The 14,974-nt window shown below is 39.0% G+C and overlaps 1 protein-coding gene across 1 annotated transcript in view; it reads left to right on the forward strand.

Annotated features, from left to right (window-relative positions):
* ell3.S (elongation factor RNA polymerase II-like 3 S homeolog) overlaps nt 1-14,974 on the forward strand; it is a 54,333-nt gene that overhangs the window by 15,313 nt on the left and 24,046 nt on the right. Inside the window, exons 3-4 of the mRNA XM_018255355.2 lie at nt 8,804-8,931; nt 13,081-13,244. Of these exons, the coding sequence (XP_018110844.1) occupies nt 8,804-8,931; nt 13,081-13,244 (292 nt within the window). The remainder of the gene's footprint in view (nt 1-8,803; nt 8,932-13,080; nt 13,245-14,974) is intronic.

The following is a 14,974-nucleotide window of genomic DNA, read 5'->3' on the forward strand; positions in this document are numbered from 1 at the left end:
TCATGTGAGTTTTTAAAAACTCTCCTAAACTCCCATACATTTGGAATTTGACCAATCAAAATATATTTTTCAAACTCAGATGATTTAAATCGACCCGAAAACTCAAATCTAATTCTCTGAAAAAAACTTGAATGTCAGGAAGGCTGCAAACAACCCCAAATTGATCCGTGGACCTCTCCCATTGACTTAAACAGCAATTTGGCAGGTGTTATGTGGCAAATAGTCAAATTTGAGTTCTTAAAGGCCCAGAGTATGATAAATCTCGAAAATCAAATTTGAATTTTTTGACAAACGATTCATATTTGAATAATTCCCTAGTCTAATTCGACAGTTTTGACAATAAAAAAATTTGAAAATTTCAATTTTCAAATCGACCTTTGATAAATCTGCCCCAGAGTGATTCTTTTCATAGTTTCCATATTCATTTCTGAGGCTATCAAGCATTTTCAATTGATTTTGCTAACAGTTCCAAGATCAGTTCCTCTAGATAAAGCAAGCCTACAGAACTGTAAGGCCCGAAGGCTTCAGGAGTAGTGAGGACCAGAGGAGGAGGTAGCAATGTCCAAGTTCGCAGTACAGATAAGGATGAGACGAGAGAATGGTCAAACAGGCAACAAGATCAGTCCAGGCAGAAGAGGTTCAAGGTCGAGGAATTCAGGCAAAAGGTCGGTACACGATAGCAAGGTTACACAAGATCACACCCTGGAGTAGCAAGCTAAAACCTATAATTGGGCACTGATGAATTTCCAGAGCTCCTTAATATAGGCCTAGGTTTGGCGCCAATTTTGGACGCATCGGCGTCATGACGTGTGCGCGGACGCGCTGGCGTCAGCGACCGACGCGCCGGCGTCAGCGACCGACGTGCTGGCGTCAGCGACCGACGCCGGCGCACATTATTGACGCCGACGTCCGTTCCATCGCCGGCGACCAATCAGAGTGCGGGAAGAGGCAGGCATCATCCGGCTGCGTCCGTGAGGAACCAGGGAGCCACCATCTTGGACGCCATCTTGGCCACCATTTTGGGAACTGTTCTCGGATTCCATTACAAGAACAAATTCATGGTTCCTCTGGCATGGTTGCTGCAAACAGGTCTAATGCTTATGCCAAACATGGCAACATTATTTTTTTACCAAGCCCATTTTTCTATACTACACCTTCAAGAACAACAAGTCTTTTTAAAATGTCATATCATTCAATGATGCATAACCAAGGGATTTTTAAAATGGCATGGGGCATACAAGCTGACAGTACTAGCTGAAACACACAGAGTACCCAAAACACCCATAGCACTGGTCACACCGCTGTTGGACCCTAAACCATACAGATTGGCATGACACACACCTTCTTACTTATTCTGGCAATACATGTACCAATACAATTTTATGAAACTAAGGGCAGATCTGAAAATGTAATCTACCGGTGCACTATATCTGTCAGTGTATTGTACATTGGCACATGGGGAAGAGAAGCCATCGTTTCCTGTTGTTCCACAGGATAGAATAGAGAGGGGGCTGGTGTGTTTCTATTCTTTTGTAAAGCCATGTTTTCTGCTCTTCTATTCTCTTATAACTCTGCTTTATAATTATAGTTTCCCCACACACACCAAGCCCCTGACTTGTAGCTGAATCCTCTTCTCTATTTACGTCTGTAAGCCTTGTCTTGGCTCCGGTGCAAACACACTTGCCGGATTACAGTGAAGAAATGCGAGACTTTGCATTTTGAGCCGAAATCCAAGTTAACACCGTAGCCAACATAAGGCTTTCAACCACAAACAGAGAAGATAATTCAGCTAGTGGTTAGGGGCTGAAATTGGCCTGCGGATTTCAGACGTCTGGCCCTAGCTTTATGCTCTTCTCTATGACCCACATTCTGACACGTGCTCTACATCCCCTATGCCCCTTTTTTCGGCTATCACCTTTTTCTCCTTTTCCCTTTCTTCTCTGCTTCCCCAAACTGCTACCCCATCCTCTTAACCCCCAAATCACTTTCCCATCCCTCCTTTGTAATGATTCATCTTTTATCAATTTCTAGCACCTCCTTTATCTCTGTCTTCTATTCACCACCTCTTTTCTTCATCCCATTTTTGTTTCCTGTGCTTGGTTTCAAGCAAGTACAGACCTTTAAGTTCTGCTACATTAAGCTGTGCAGGGTTTGGATACAATGGTCGCAGTTGAGTTTAGAATCAAGTAGAGATGCAACTAATCCACTTTTTTGGAATGTGACCGAATCTTTTATAAAGGGTTCGTCCAAACCCTCAAGCGAATAAAACCTTATTTGCATATGCAGATTAAAGTAAGGAAGGGTTAAAAAAAAACAAGTCATGATTTTGAGGATTTGTTTCAGCCAGGTACTTGAATTTGGCTGAATCTGATTCCTACTGTTCAGTTGAAACTTTTGCACTCTGAGCCAGTCTTATGTTGATAAGGGTGCAGGGTCAAAATATTGTACACAGCTCAGAATATTTAACTTGAAAATTAAAGGGAACATTTCAGCATTTTCCACTTACCTTTTCATATAGTGAAGCCTACCTTCTCCCCTTTACTCAGAGAAAAGTATTTGTTTGTTGTTCTGCCCCAGGGTTCAGGGTGACTATAGACTTATGGCACAGTTATGTAGAGTTTCCACTCTAGCTGAAAACACACTGGTGAAGAAATATATCCCATAGGTCTGTGTAAGGCTAACAGCCAGTGATGGTCATTTTATTCAAGCAAAAAGTATTTTTGGTCACCCAAGGTGTGCAAAATGTAGAATTTACATGAAAAAAACAGCCATTTATGTATGTTTTATGCTCTTGATTGATCCATTTTGTATTAGCATGTAATTTAAGGAAACAGAACACTGTACCCTAATGCATCCTTTAAAAAACTAGTGATGAGTGAAATTTATCTCAGAGTTTTGCAGCGAAAATGATAGGCACTAATGGGTGGAAAAATTTGTCGCACAATTTGTTGCGCGTCAAATTAATATTGTCGTCCATAGACTTCAATGCATTTCGGCGAATTTTCACTATTTTGCAATTTTTTGCCGAAGCGAAATGGGTCAGATTCGCCTATCACTATAAATAACACACATACATTGTATCATATATGGCAGTAGCTCCACCCCCACACCAATAGATGCCGTATGTGGACTGAGATTTAAAATAGACCCTGAGATCAAGGCAGTGGCCCACAATCCTAAAATAATTCACAGGTCTATGGTGGTTAATAGAAGCTTCTCTAGCAATTTGCAGAATATCTGATTTTTATTTTTATTTCCATTGTGAGTTGCTAAAACAACCCATACTTCAATTTTAATCAATCTGATATGACTTTTTTTTTTCTGTTCCAGACTGGGTTAATAGATTTGCCAGTGTAAAGAAACACCAAGTTTCCCACACAAGGATACTTGCCAGCCACAGTAAAACCTGGGCACATTACTGTATGCAGTAAGATATTCTGTAGGTATGGTATCTGTTATCCAGAAACCCATTATCCAGAAAGATGGATTATTACAGAAAGGCTGACTCCCATAGACTTCATTTTTTTCGATTATATGAATAAAATGATTTCTTTTATACTGTAACAATAAAACAGTACCTTGTACTTGATTCAAACTTAGATATAACTAATCCTTATTGGAAGCAAATCCAGCCTATTGGGTTTATTTAATGTTTATATGATTTTCTCATAGACTTACAGTATGGAGATCCAAATTACAGAAAAAGCTATTATCCAGAAAACCCCGGGTCCCCAGCATTCTGGATAACAGGTTCCATACCTGTACACAGTTCAGGCCGGTGGCCTTACTGGGAATTTGGATGTTGCATTGCAGGGAGTTGTTGCACATGTGCTCTGAAAAGCAGCCAACTGCTGCGAGTCAGGAGTGATGGGCCCTCCCAAAGCTGCATCTTACATTTGCTCTCCGTGTCCCCATATGACTATAGCCTAAGACATGGCTAGCTTTGTTCAGTTGCAGAGTAATCGGCGTGTTTTGTCTGTTTGAGGAAAGCTTATCAAGAATATGTGGTCTAGAGCTGAATTGCTACTTGTGTAACCTTGTAAACCGATTCACTCAAAGATCCACTCAAAATAAATCAGATCTTAAAGGAGAAGGAAACCCCCTGGGCGCAAAAATCCCCTCCCCTGTGTTGCCCCCTCCTCCACCCTGGCCTATCTGTCCCCCCAGGCAAATGCCCCTAACTTGTTACTCACCCCTCTGCGCAGGTCCTGTCCACGGAGCTCACAGGCGCCATCTTCTCCCAAGCGGTCTTCTTCCTGGATTAATCGGCATCTTCTGGCGCATGCGCAGTAGGAGCATTTACCGATACAGATCTACTGTGCATGCGCCGAATGTCACGAAATTTCGTGACTTTTGGCGCATGCGCAGTAGATCCGTACCGGTAAATGCTCCTACTGCGCATGCGCCAAAAACGCCGGTCAAAGCAGGAAGAAGACCACTTGGGAGAAGATGGTGTCTGTGAACTCCGTGGACAGGACCTGCGCAGAGGGGTGAGTAACAAGTTAGGGGCATTTGGAGGGGGGGCAACACAGGGGAGGGGGGAGGGTTTTTGCGCCCAGGGAATTTCCTTCTCCTTTAAAGGGCCAATGTACAGGTATGGAATCGGTTATCCGGAAACCAATTATCAAGAACGCTTTGAATTAAAGAAAGGCTGTCTCCCATAGACTTAATTTTATCCAAATAATCCAATTTTTAAAAAATGTTTTCCTTTTTCTCTGTAATAATCAAACAGTACTTGACCCAAACTAAGATATACAGTAGTTAATCATTAGCAAAACCAGCCTATTGTTTTTTTTTTTAATGTTTACATTATTTTCTAGTAGACTTAAGGTATGAAGATCCAAATTACAGAAAACCCCAGGTCCCAATCATTCTGGGTAACAGGTCGCATACCTGTACTTCAAGGATCATACATAATTATAATGTATCAATTGTATTGATACATTTGTCTACATGTAACTATCCTTTTTTATACAGCACCAACATATTCCATAGCACTTTACAGATGATATATCATTCACATCACTCCCTGATACACTGGATCTTACAATCTAAGGGCTAATTTCAGTGACTGGAAATTAATCTATGACCCCAGCACTGCAAGCCAGCAATTATAACCACGGTGCCAGCACATTTAAACATCTAGTAATCACAGTATTACATAACTAGCCTCAGGATACAATCCTTTAAAGTGGATCCCTTGAGATTAGACCCACTTAATACAAAGCATGTTAACCTGGTGCACAAACAATTGTTTCCAAGCAGGGCAGAATCTACAAAATGTGGATATGGTGCAGGCTATCTGGGGCTTCTATAGCTCAGTAGCACATGCAGTATCAGGCATGTGTTGCAGAAGTGTTTTGTGTCAGTCATCAATTTGGCATCTAGTTGAACTGGTAAAGGGAGAGGACGCCTGCATGTAGATTTGCAATGCAGGGCTCACCAAGTATTCCTCTTTCACTAAAGCAAGTAGCAGCTTGTCAGCTTGGAAGGAAGCTCAGAATGGGAGCTTAGAACCTGTCAAGACCTGAAAACCCATCTTGCATCCACGGCAGCTCAATTGTGGTTCTGCAGCTGAGAGATTAAATTTTTCTTAGCTATGTGGATTGTGTTTCTAGCACTTGCAGTACCAAAGTGGATCAAGCTCAAGAAAGAAAAATAGATAGATAGTACGACACACATCATGTTATACAAAAAATATTATCATAAAGAAAAACAATCCACAGTTTTTGTCCCTGAGGAAGGTGACTGTCTGTGACCGAAATCTTGGATTCTTATCCTTTATAATAAATTAACATTTTGCATGTTGCATATAGTACTATGTCCTTTTATGCGTGATACTTTACCTTTAATCTGGATATTGATTGTCCAAAAAGTCATCCAAGCCCTTCTAAAATATATTAATGATATGACTCAACAGGGAGGTATTCCAGAACCTCTCTCCCACTATTTGTGCTGCTTAAAGTGAAAGTTCAGTTCCTCAAATCTAAAGGGATGGCCTCTAGTTCCTTATTCTTTCCCCCTGCTATCTGTCTGTAATGTTCTCTAATGTACTTTTTAGATCAATCAAGTCTCCCTTCAATGCCATTTTTATGCAAGACAGTGTTTTATTTGCATTAGCGGCCACTGATTGATACTGCTTGTTTTTGCACCATCAGTTATCCACTTTAAAAGGCCAAATCATTGTCAATTAAGTATACCCCAAACACACTACCATCTAGGGTTTATTTATCAAAATCTGAAATTTTCTTACTATTTTCTGCAAACCACTCAGACCAAATCCGCACAAACTTTCCCCCATATTTATCAGTACATTTTCACAGAAATTTGTGAAAAAATCCGAATCATACTTTTTTTTTGGATTTCACGACTGAAACCTGCGACTTTTTTGGATTTCACGCCAGAAATCACAAAATATTCGGATAAGTGAACAATACCCAGGGTAGATCAGGATATCTTCAGAATGTCGACTGGCCATTGACTTCTACATATACTCAGCAGGTCTGTGATGGAGTACTTTTTTAGTACTCCATCACAGGTTTAATAAATCTTAAAAAAATTTCTACAAAACAAATCTTGTATTTTCCCTGTAAAACCAGAAAAAAAATTGGACTTTAATAAATAACCCCCTAAGTATATAACTTGCATTTATATTATTTTTGCCATACATACATACATACATACATATCAACATTGAAGCTTGTATAACTTTTCCAAATTTAGTGTCATCAGCAAAAATTATAGGATTCACTTACTTTTTCATTTGTGAATACATTAATAAGCCAAGGGCTTTGGTCATTGTTCCAATTAGAAAATGTTCAATTGGCTATCACTCCTTGTAATCTATCCTTCAGCCAGTTCTCTAAGTACATATTGTACATCAGCCAGGACCCATACCAGTCCCTTAATATTTATTATACCCCCAGCAACTCCTGACTTCATCTTTTCACCATTGTAATCTACAATCTGTAACTCCAGCCTCTGTAATAGGCACTGTGCAATAGCTAAGGACTTTTCAGCACAACACTTGAATTTTCAAGCCTAGATTTCCTTTTGGTCCAGAGCTTCCCCAAAAACTTTCACCATTCTAATTGTGATGTCCCAGGGACCCTCTGTTTACTGATTGAGGGACCCAATTGATTTATTGCCTAATTATTGGGTTGTTCCAGGGCAGCATCTGCATAAGCCTCTAAGGAGACATTGAGTAGTTCTTAACACACCTTTTTGCACAGAAGTCACCTGGCGCTTACTCTGATCCTCCTATTCTCCTTCCCATCCAGTGAAAAGAATGAAATAAGGACTGGTGCCATTTTAAGTAAAGGGAAATGATGGTGCAGAACTTACTTGGAAAACCTTTTGGATTCATGCCTTTTAATGAAAATGTACTTTACAGCATAAAATATATTTTCTATGTACTGACTGGGTTTATATCTATACAGTACCAGGTAGATTATTCCTTTTATTTGTTAGGGAACAGCCATAAAAATGTGTTATAATCTTGCTTAATGTTAATTTAAACTTTACTCAGCACTAAGTGGTAAGTTTTAGTGAGCCATATGCAAGAGTGATTCTTTACTTTGCTTTTATCATATAGGGGTGATACACCTGGAAGAAAAATTGTCTAAAGATATTGAACTTATATTGCTGTAAAACCTTAGAGCTGCATGCAACAAATAATACCTTCCCCTGATACCCAAGGAACCAGCTGTGCACACCCTAGGGAAAGGAAGTGACAGTGTGTCTCATCCAGAGGTTTAAGTAGAAACAAAAGTTTCAGGTTAAAATATAAAGACAACTGCATGCCCCTTGTTCCTAAATTTGTCTAAATTTGGACCTAACATCAAAATCAGGTAATTTACCTCTCTTTAGTGCACTACACCAGCCCAAAGTTTAAAGACTAAGGCTATGGGTGGGGTGCCAGGCCCATTTCTTTAATATCACTTAATATATATATAAATATATATTTAATACCTACAGTATTATATATATTTAATACAAGGATGGGGGACAAGCACTTGCTGCTTGGATACTGTTGAGATAGCCAGGAAGGCACATTGGATCAAGCATACCGTAACAGTATTGTCCTACCTTTTCCAGCAGAACACAGCTGAAGATCCCAGGATATGAGGCAATGTGCAGGGGAAAAGATCTGATAGATCAAAAAAAAAATCCTGTCCCTAGGTGTTATTTCCAATCACCTAATGCTTTCCTATGGTTAAAAAGCAAAAGTATTTCTTCCAATTGAGCAAGGAAAGCAGAAGGAAGAAAAACACGCCATAAAAAGGGGGTGAGGTGGCTTTTAAAGCTTTGGTAAGGGTTCTCTGGATGGGGCATGGCAAAATCCTGGTGAGTCCTGATATGGAGTGCGTCCAGGGAAAAAGCATTGCTGCTCATAGGAGCACAGCTGCTAAGGCTTAGGAGTGCTAGGTGCATCAAGGTTGGTGTTAAATGCTAATTAGAATGGTACACAAATTTGTACTTCTTTTTACACAAAATAGCACAAGGCAGTTTCATAAATAAGGCTTGTTTTGAATGCTGTATATTCATTGTATGCAATTGAAATTGACTCTAACTTGTTCATTTTTGCACCTGACACCATACCGTAGTTTGATAATTAGGCAACTTCAAAAATGCACATCCTGACTAAGAATCACTGAGGCACCAGCATATCTCACACACATCCCTGTTTCAGTTCTCACCACTCTTGCTCTAACTGCAGCCCTACTATACATTAGACCATGCTCCTTTTGTTCAGTAATTTGTTGCATTCATTCTGTACATTTTTATTTTCCATAATAAACAGTATATCAAGATCCCATCTCCTAGCCCAGGCTGTGAGGACAGAGTTCGAATCTTTGCCTTCTACCTCTCCAGGGAGAGTAAGGACAAGCCTCAATCCAGTTTTGAGTGCATACGGCAAGGCACATCATGGTAAGCTGCTCTCACCTTCTCTTCTGAAAAACGGGAATCTCTATTGCTTTGATAAATTTGTGTTCCCTCAATAGTAAACATTCTTGCTCCCCCCTAGAGGCAGTTGGGTTACAGAACAGACATCTAGCTGTAGTATCAAAAAATGTGGAGAGCTTCAGCTTATGTGGCATGCATGCATATGATGCCAAGGAACTTTATATCTGCTGCAGCTCTACAATATAAATGCTTATGTGCCATCATATGAAAGCTGGTGCTCAGACTTTAATGAAATAGTGGCACAGAAAAATTATTTCTCATTTCAATACAATTCAGTTGTGATTTCTAGGTGTGCAAGCTCCCCAATACAATGTTTGTGTATGTTACAATTGAACTAGAATACAGGTATGGGACTTGTTATACAGAATGCTCGGGACCTGGGGTTTTCCGGACAACTGATCTTTCCATAATTTGGATCTTAATACCTTATGTCTACTATAAAATCCTGTAAACATCAAATTAGATTAGATTCAACTTAATTGTCATAAAACATGTATAGATACAGGGTAACAAAACATTTTTTTAGCATCCAATCAGAAATGCAAGAAACAGCAATGCTATATATATATATATATATATATATATATATATATATATATATATATATATATATATATATATATATATATATATATATATATATATATACAGTGGTGTGAAAAACTATTTGCCCCCTTCCTGATTTCTTATTCTTTTGCATGTTTGTCACACTTAAATGTTTCTGCTCATCAAAAACCGTTAACTATTAGTCAGAGATAACATAATTGAACACAAAATGCAGTTTTTAAATGAAGGTTTACGTTATTAAGGGAGAAAAAAAACTCCAAATCTACATGGGCCTGTGTGAAAAAGTGATTGCCCCCCTTGTTAAAAAATAACTTAACTGTGGTTTATCACACCTGAGTTCAATTTCAAAGGTTATAAAGCCATTTCTAAAGCTTTGGGACTCCAGCGAACCACAGTGAGAGCCATTATCCACAAATGGCAAAAACATGGAACAGTGGTGAACCTTCCCAGGAGTGGCCGGCCGACCAAAATTACCCCAAGAGCGCAGAGACAACTCATCCGAGAGGCCACAAAAGACCCCAGGACAACATCTAAAGAACTGCAGGCCTCACTTGCCTCAATTAAGGTCAGTGTTCACGACTCCACCATAAGAAAGAGACTGGGCAAAAACTGCCTGCATGGCAGATTTCCAAGGCGCAAACCACTTTTAAGCAAAAAGAACATTAAGGCTCGTCTCAATTTTGCTAAAAAACATCTCAATGATTGCCAAGACTTTTGGGGAAATACCTTGTGGACCGACGAGACAAAAGTTGAACTTTTTGGAAGGTGCGCGTCCGGTTACATCTGGCGTAAAAGTAACACAGCATTTCAGAAAAAGAACATCATACCAACAGTAAAATATGGTGGTGGTAGTGTGATGGTCTGGGGTTGTTTTGCTGCTTCAGGACCTGGAAGACTTGCTGTGATAGATGGAACCATGAGTTCTACTGTCTACCAAAAAATCCTGAAGGAGAATGTCCGGCCATCTGTTCGTCAACTCAAGCTGAAGCGATCTTGGGTGCTGCAGCAGGACAATGACCCAAAACACACCAGCAAATCCACCTCTGAATGGCTGAAGAAAAACAAAATGAAGACTTTGGAGTGGCCTAGTCAAAGTCCTGACCTGAATCCTATTGAGATGTTGTGGCATGACCTTAAAAAGGCGGTTCATGCTAGAAAACCCTCAAATAAAGCTGAATTACAACAATTCTGCAAAGATGAGTGGGCCAAAATTCCTCCAGAGCGCTGTAAAAGACTCGTTGCAAGTTATCGCAAACGCTTGATTGCAGTTATTGCTGCTAAGGGTGGCCCAACCAGTTATTAGGTTCAGGGGGCAATTACTTTTTCACACAGGTTTGGATTTCTTTTCTCCCTAAATAATAAAAACCCTCATTTAAAAACTGCATTTTGTGTTTACTTGTGTTATCTTTGACTAATAGTTAAATGTGTTTGATGATCAGAAACATTTTGTGACAAACATGCAAAAGAATAAGAAATCAGGAAGGGGGCAAATAGTTTTTCACGCCACTGTGTGTGTGTGTGTGTATATATATATATATATATATATATATATATATATATATATATATTATTATATATTATTATATACAATATATTACAATATACAATATATAACAATATATAGTATAGTGCAATGTAATTTGTAGTAGATTATGTACAAATAAATAAAGAGCAATATAAACAAGTGTACAATTAGCAATATAAAAGCAAAGGTATTGGATTAGATACGATCATGGTTATGGGGAGAAGAAGAAAAAGGAGTCATAAGAACTTAAATAATAGAAATACTTGTAGCATCAGCGTGGGACAGAGTTCAGAAGGGATACTGCTGTGTGAAAGAAGCTGTTCCTAAACCTGCTAGTTTTGGTCCGAAGGCTCCTGAAGCGTCTTCTGGAAGGAGCTAGAAAAGTCTATGAGCAGGATAAGCTGGTTTTGCTTCCAATAAGGATTAATTATATACTGTATTTTGGATCAAGTACAAGCTATTTTATTATTACAGAGAAAAAGAAAATCAGTTTTATAAATTTGGATTATTTGTATAAAATGGAGTCTGGGTAGGACGGCCTTTCTGTAATTCAGAGCTTTCTGGATAACTGGTTTCCTTATAACAGATTTTATACCTGCATTCTATTTTGCAGAATGCTAAGTACTGCCAATGCGCATCAACAATGTAATTTGCAACGTTTTTAACCAGTCACTTGAAATTGGACAAATCCTGATGGAAAAGGTCAAAGCCAAAGTTTGGCATTCAGTGTATTTGCACAGTCATTAGAAAAACTGTTGCTGTAGGTTGCACACAATTTGACCCTATTGTAAATATGCACTTGTAAATCATCCACAAGTTACAATGCATATTCTACACTATGCACACTATTATGCTGACATTCTGGTGAAGGCACTTTACACTGCATTATTAATGAAGCTTGGTATGTTACAGGTTCACAAAAACACATTATTGGAGTTTTGTTGCCATAAAATTAGGTAGTTCTGGGAAAGGCATTATAAAGTCTCTGCATTATAAAGTCTCTACTAAATTGCTGGGAGATGTTTTCCCCTTTTAGAACAGTTTCCTTGGTGTAGATTTGGACAAAACTGAATAGCGTCAGTGACAGATTGACTAGAGACTAGTGAGTCATTACTTTAATAAGCAGGAGCGTTGCATTCTCTCTGTGAGCTTGGATATAAATCAAATGAAGAATTTCAGACCATAGCGTTCTGGTGCACAGTATCAAGGCATCTTACGGCTGGTGACAACTAAAGCTCCCCATAGACGCGACGATTCTTCTTGCCGAACGACCAATTTTAGGGAAGCTCGACCAATCCTTCGAAATTATCGTGCGGTTAGTGGGATTCGAACGATCGTACATCTTACGATTTTTCCGCCGACATCTATCAGGAAATTGATCGGCCAGGTCAAAAAATCTTTGTCGGCCCCAGTGCAATCTATCTATGTTTGCAGGGCCAAGCAGGCAGCTCCCCTTTGTTTTCCTGGCAAATTGGTCTTTTTAGTTGATGGTCAATTCGTACGATCGTACAATCGTTCTGAGAAGATCGTGGTCTCACAATCAGGATCTAATCTTTAAAAAATCTCAACATCTATGGCCAGCTTAAGGCAAACACTTATTGTGGGAGTTGTATTTATGCCCAAAACTGTCCAACCAATGGCCCTTCAATTCTTGCTGAATTACAATTGCACCCACTGACAGCTGAGGGATCCACAGGAATGAGTGCTGTAGAATTTTAGTTAATTATGCATGCTGACCTCACTGTTATAAATCTTTGCCAAACTGCTTTCGCAGTCAATATATGAAGGTGTGGTGCATTATTTGTTTTTCTTCTCTACCTCTGCTTCTCTTTGGGGTCCCAGTATATGTATGATCTAGGGCAAGTGTCTCTTCTTGAACCCCCCACTAAAGACAGCTCTGTGTGGTGGAAGCAGAACACCTCTAACTATACAATATATCCAGGCAAGAGCAAGTGTTTTTCTTCTTTGAAGTCCTCAGACTCCCAACTGTAAAAATCACTTCTCTGTATTCTTGACTCTAGGTCAGGGGAGAAGCAACTCAGCTGCATTGGCAGAATACAAGACAAGATCACTGTGTGTGCTACAGATGAGTCCTATCAACTTACTAGGGACCGTGTGTCTCAGGTGGAGAAAGAAACTTCCAGCAGGACAGCTATTGAGATCAAGCTTGAAGCATCACATCAAAGTAAGCATAGATGATTCATTGGGTAGGATTCAGTGATTCAGTGGTGTTTTAGTTATTAAAGGGGTTGTTTACCTTTACTAACTTCACTAACTTTCAGTATGATGTTGGGAGAAATATTTCAAGACAATTTGCAATTGTTGTTTTCTTTGAATTTGTACTTTTTGAGTTATTTAGCTTTAGCAGCTCTGAATAAAAAGCTAGATTATGAATAGGAGAGGGCCTAAAATGAAAGTAATAAAAAGTAGCAATAACAATACATTTGTAACCTTAGCATTTGTTTTATTTGATGGGGTCATTGACCCCCATATGAAAGCTGAAAAGAGTCAGGAGAAAAAGACAAATAATTTAAAAACTAAAAAAAAAAAATTAACGAAGACTAATTAAAAAGTTGCTTAGAATGGGCCATTTTATAGCATACTAAAAATTAACTTAAAGGATAACCATACCCCCAAAATGAATACTTGCGCAACAGTTTATGTCAAATTGAGTGGCATATAAAAGAATCTTACCAAACTGGTCTATATAGTTAAATAAATCTTGCCCTTTTACATCTCTTGCCTTGAACTACCATTTTGTGATGGTCTGTGTGCTGCCTCAGAGATCACCTGACCAGAAATACTTCAACTTTAAGGGGCAGATTTATCAAGGGTCGAATTTCAAAGTGGAAAATACTTTGGAATTTGACCATCGAATTGAATACTAAGAAATTCGAAGTCGAATTCATAGGATTTTTTGCATCATACGATCGTATTACGGTTGTATGCTTGAACTTCGAATCATATGATTCGAACGATTTTCCTTTGAATACAAAAAACTTCGAAATAAGCTCTGGAAGGTCCCCATAGGCTAACATAGCACTTCGGCAGGTTTGAGTTGGCGAAGTATTGAAGTCGAAGTTTTTTTAAAGAGACAGTACTTCGATTATCGAGTAGTCGAACGATTTTACTTCGAAACGAACGTCGAAGTCGTAGTAGCCTATTCGATGGTCGAAGTATCCAAAAACTACTTTATTTACTTTATTACTTAATATTTTTTTAACTTCGAAAATTCCCTCGATTTCACTTCGACCCTTGATAAATCTGCCCCTAGCTGTAACAGGAAGAAGTGTGGAAGCTGGCTCATGTGACCTAACATGTATAGTTTGTTTGTGTGCACCGTGAATCCTAGGACCCCAGTGGGCTGCCCTTATTTTTTAAAATGGCAATTTTCTATTTATGATTACCCAATGGCACTACTAAAAAAGTATATTATTATGAAATGGTTTATTTACATGAAGCAGGGTTTTTACATTTGAGCTGTTTTATGCAATATCTTTTTACAATGTTCTGGGGCTATAGTTTTCTTTACTTTAAAGGTGAACCACCCCTTTATGCCACAGTTCCAAGAATAGCAAATGTGTTTTAGTGCAAATCGGAACCCTAAACTCTACTCATGGGGCTTTGCAGGGGTATCTAGGAGAGCAAATCGGCATCCTTCCCAAAGCTTATTCCAAGTCTACTTAGGGGAGCCAGCCTTACAGTTTGGGAAGCACTGCATTAGAGAATGCAGCTGAACTGTAAATAATAAATAAATCTGGGTAAAAGATTGTGAGCTCTTTGAGTCAAGGACCTCATGCCAGCTGTGTTAAATATATATGTGTTCATGTTATACTGTTAGAATCTCTTCACTGAAATATACAATTCTACTGACTTTTCATGTTTTTTTTGTGGAAAGCCCACCAAGGCCAGGGC

Source organism: Xenopus laevis, chromosome 3S (genome assembly GCF_017654675.1).
Source record: "Xenopus laevis strain J_2021 chromosome 3S, Xenopus_laevis_v10.1, whole genome shotgun sequence".
NCBI classification, from domain to species: Eukaryota; Metazoa; Chordata; class Amphibia; order Anura; family Pipidae; genus Xenopus; species Xenopus laevis.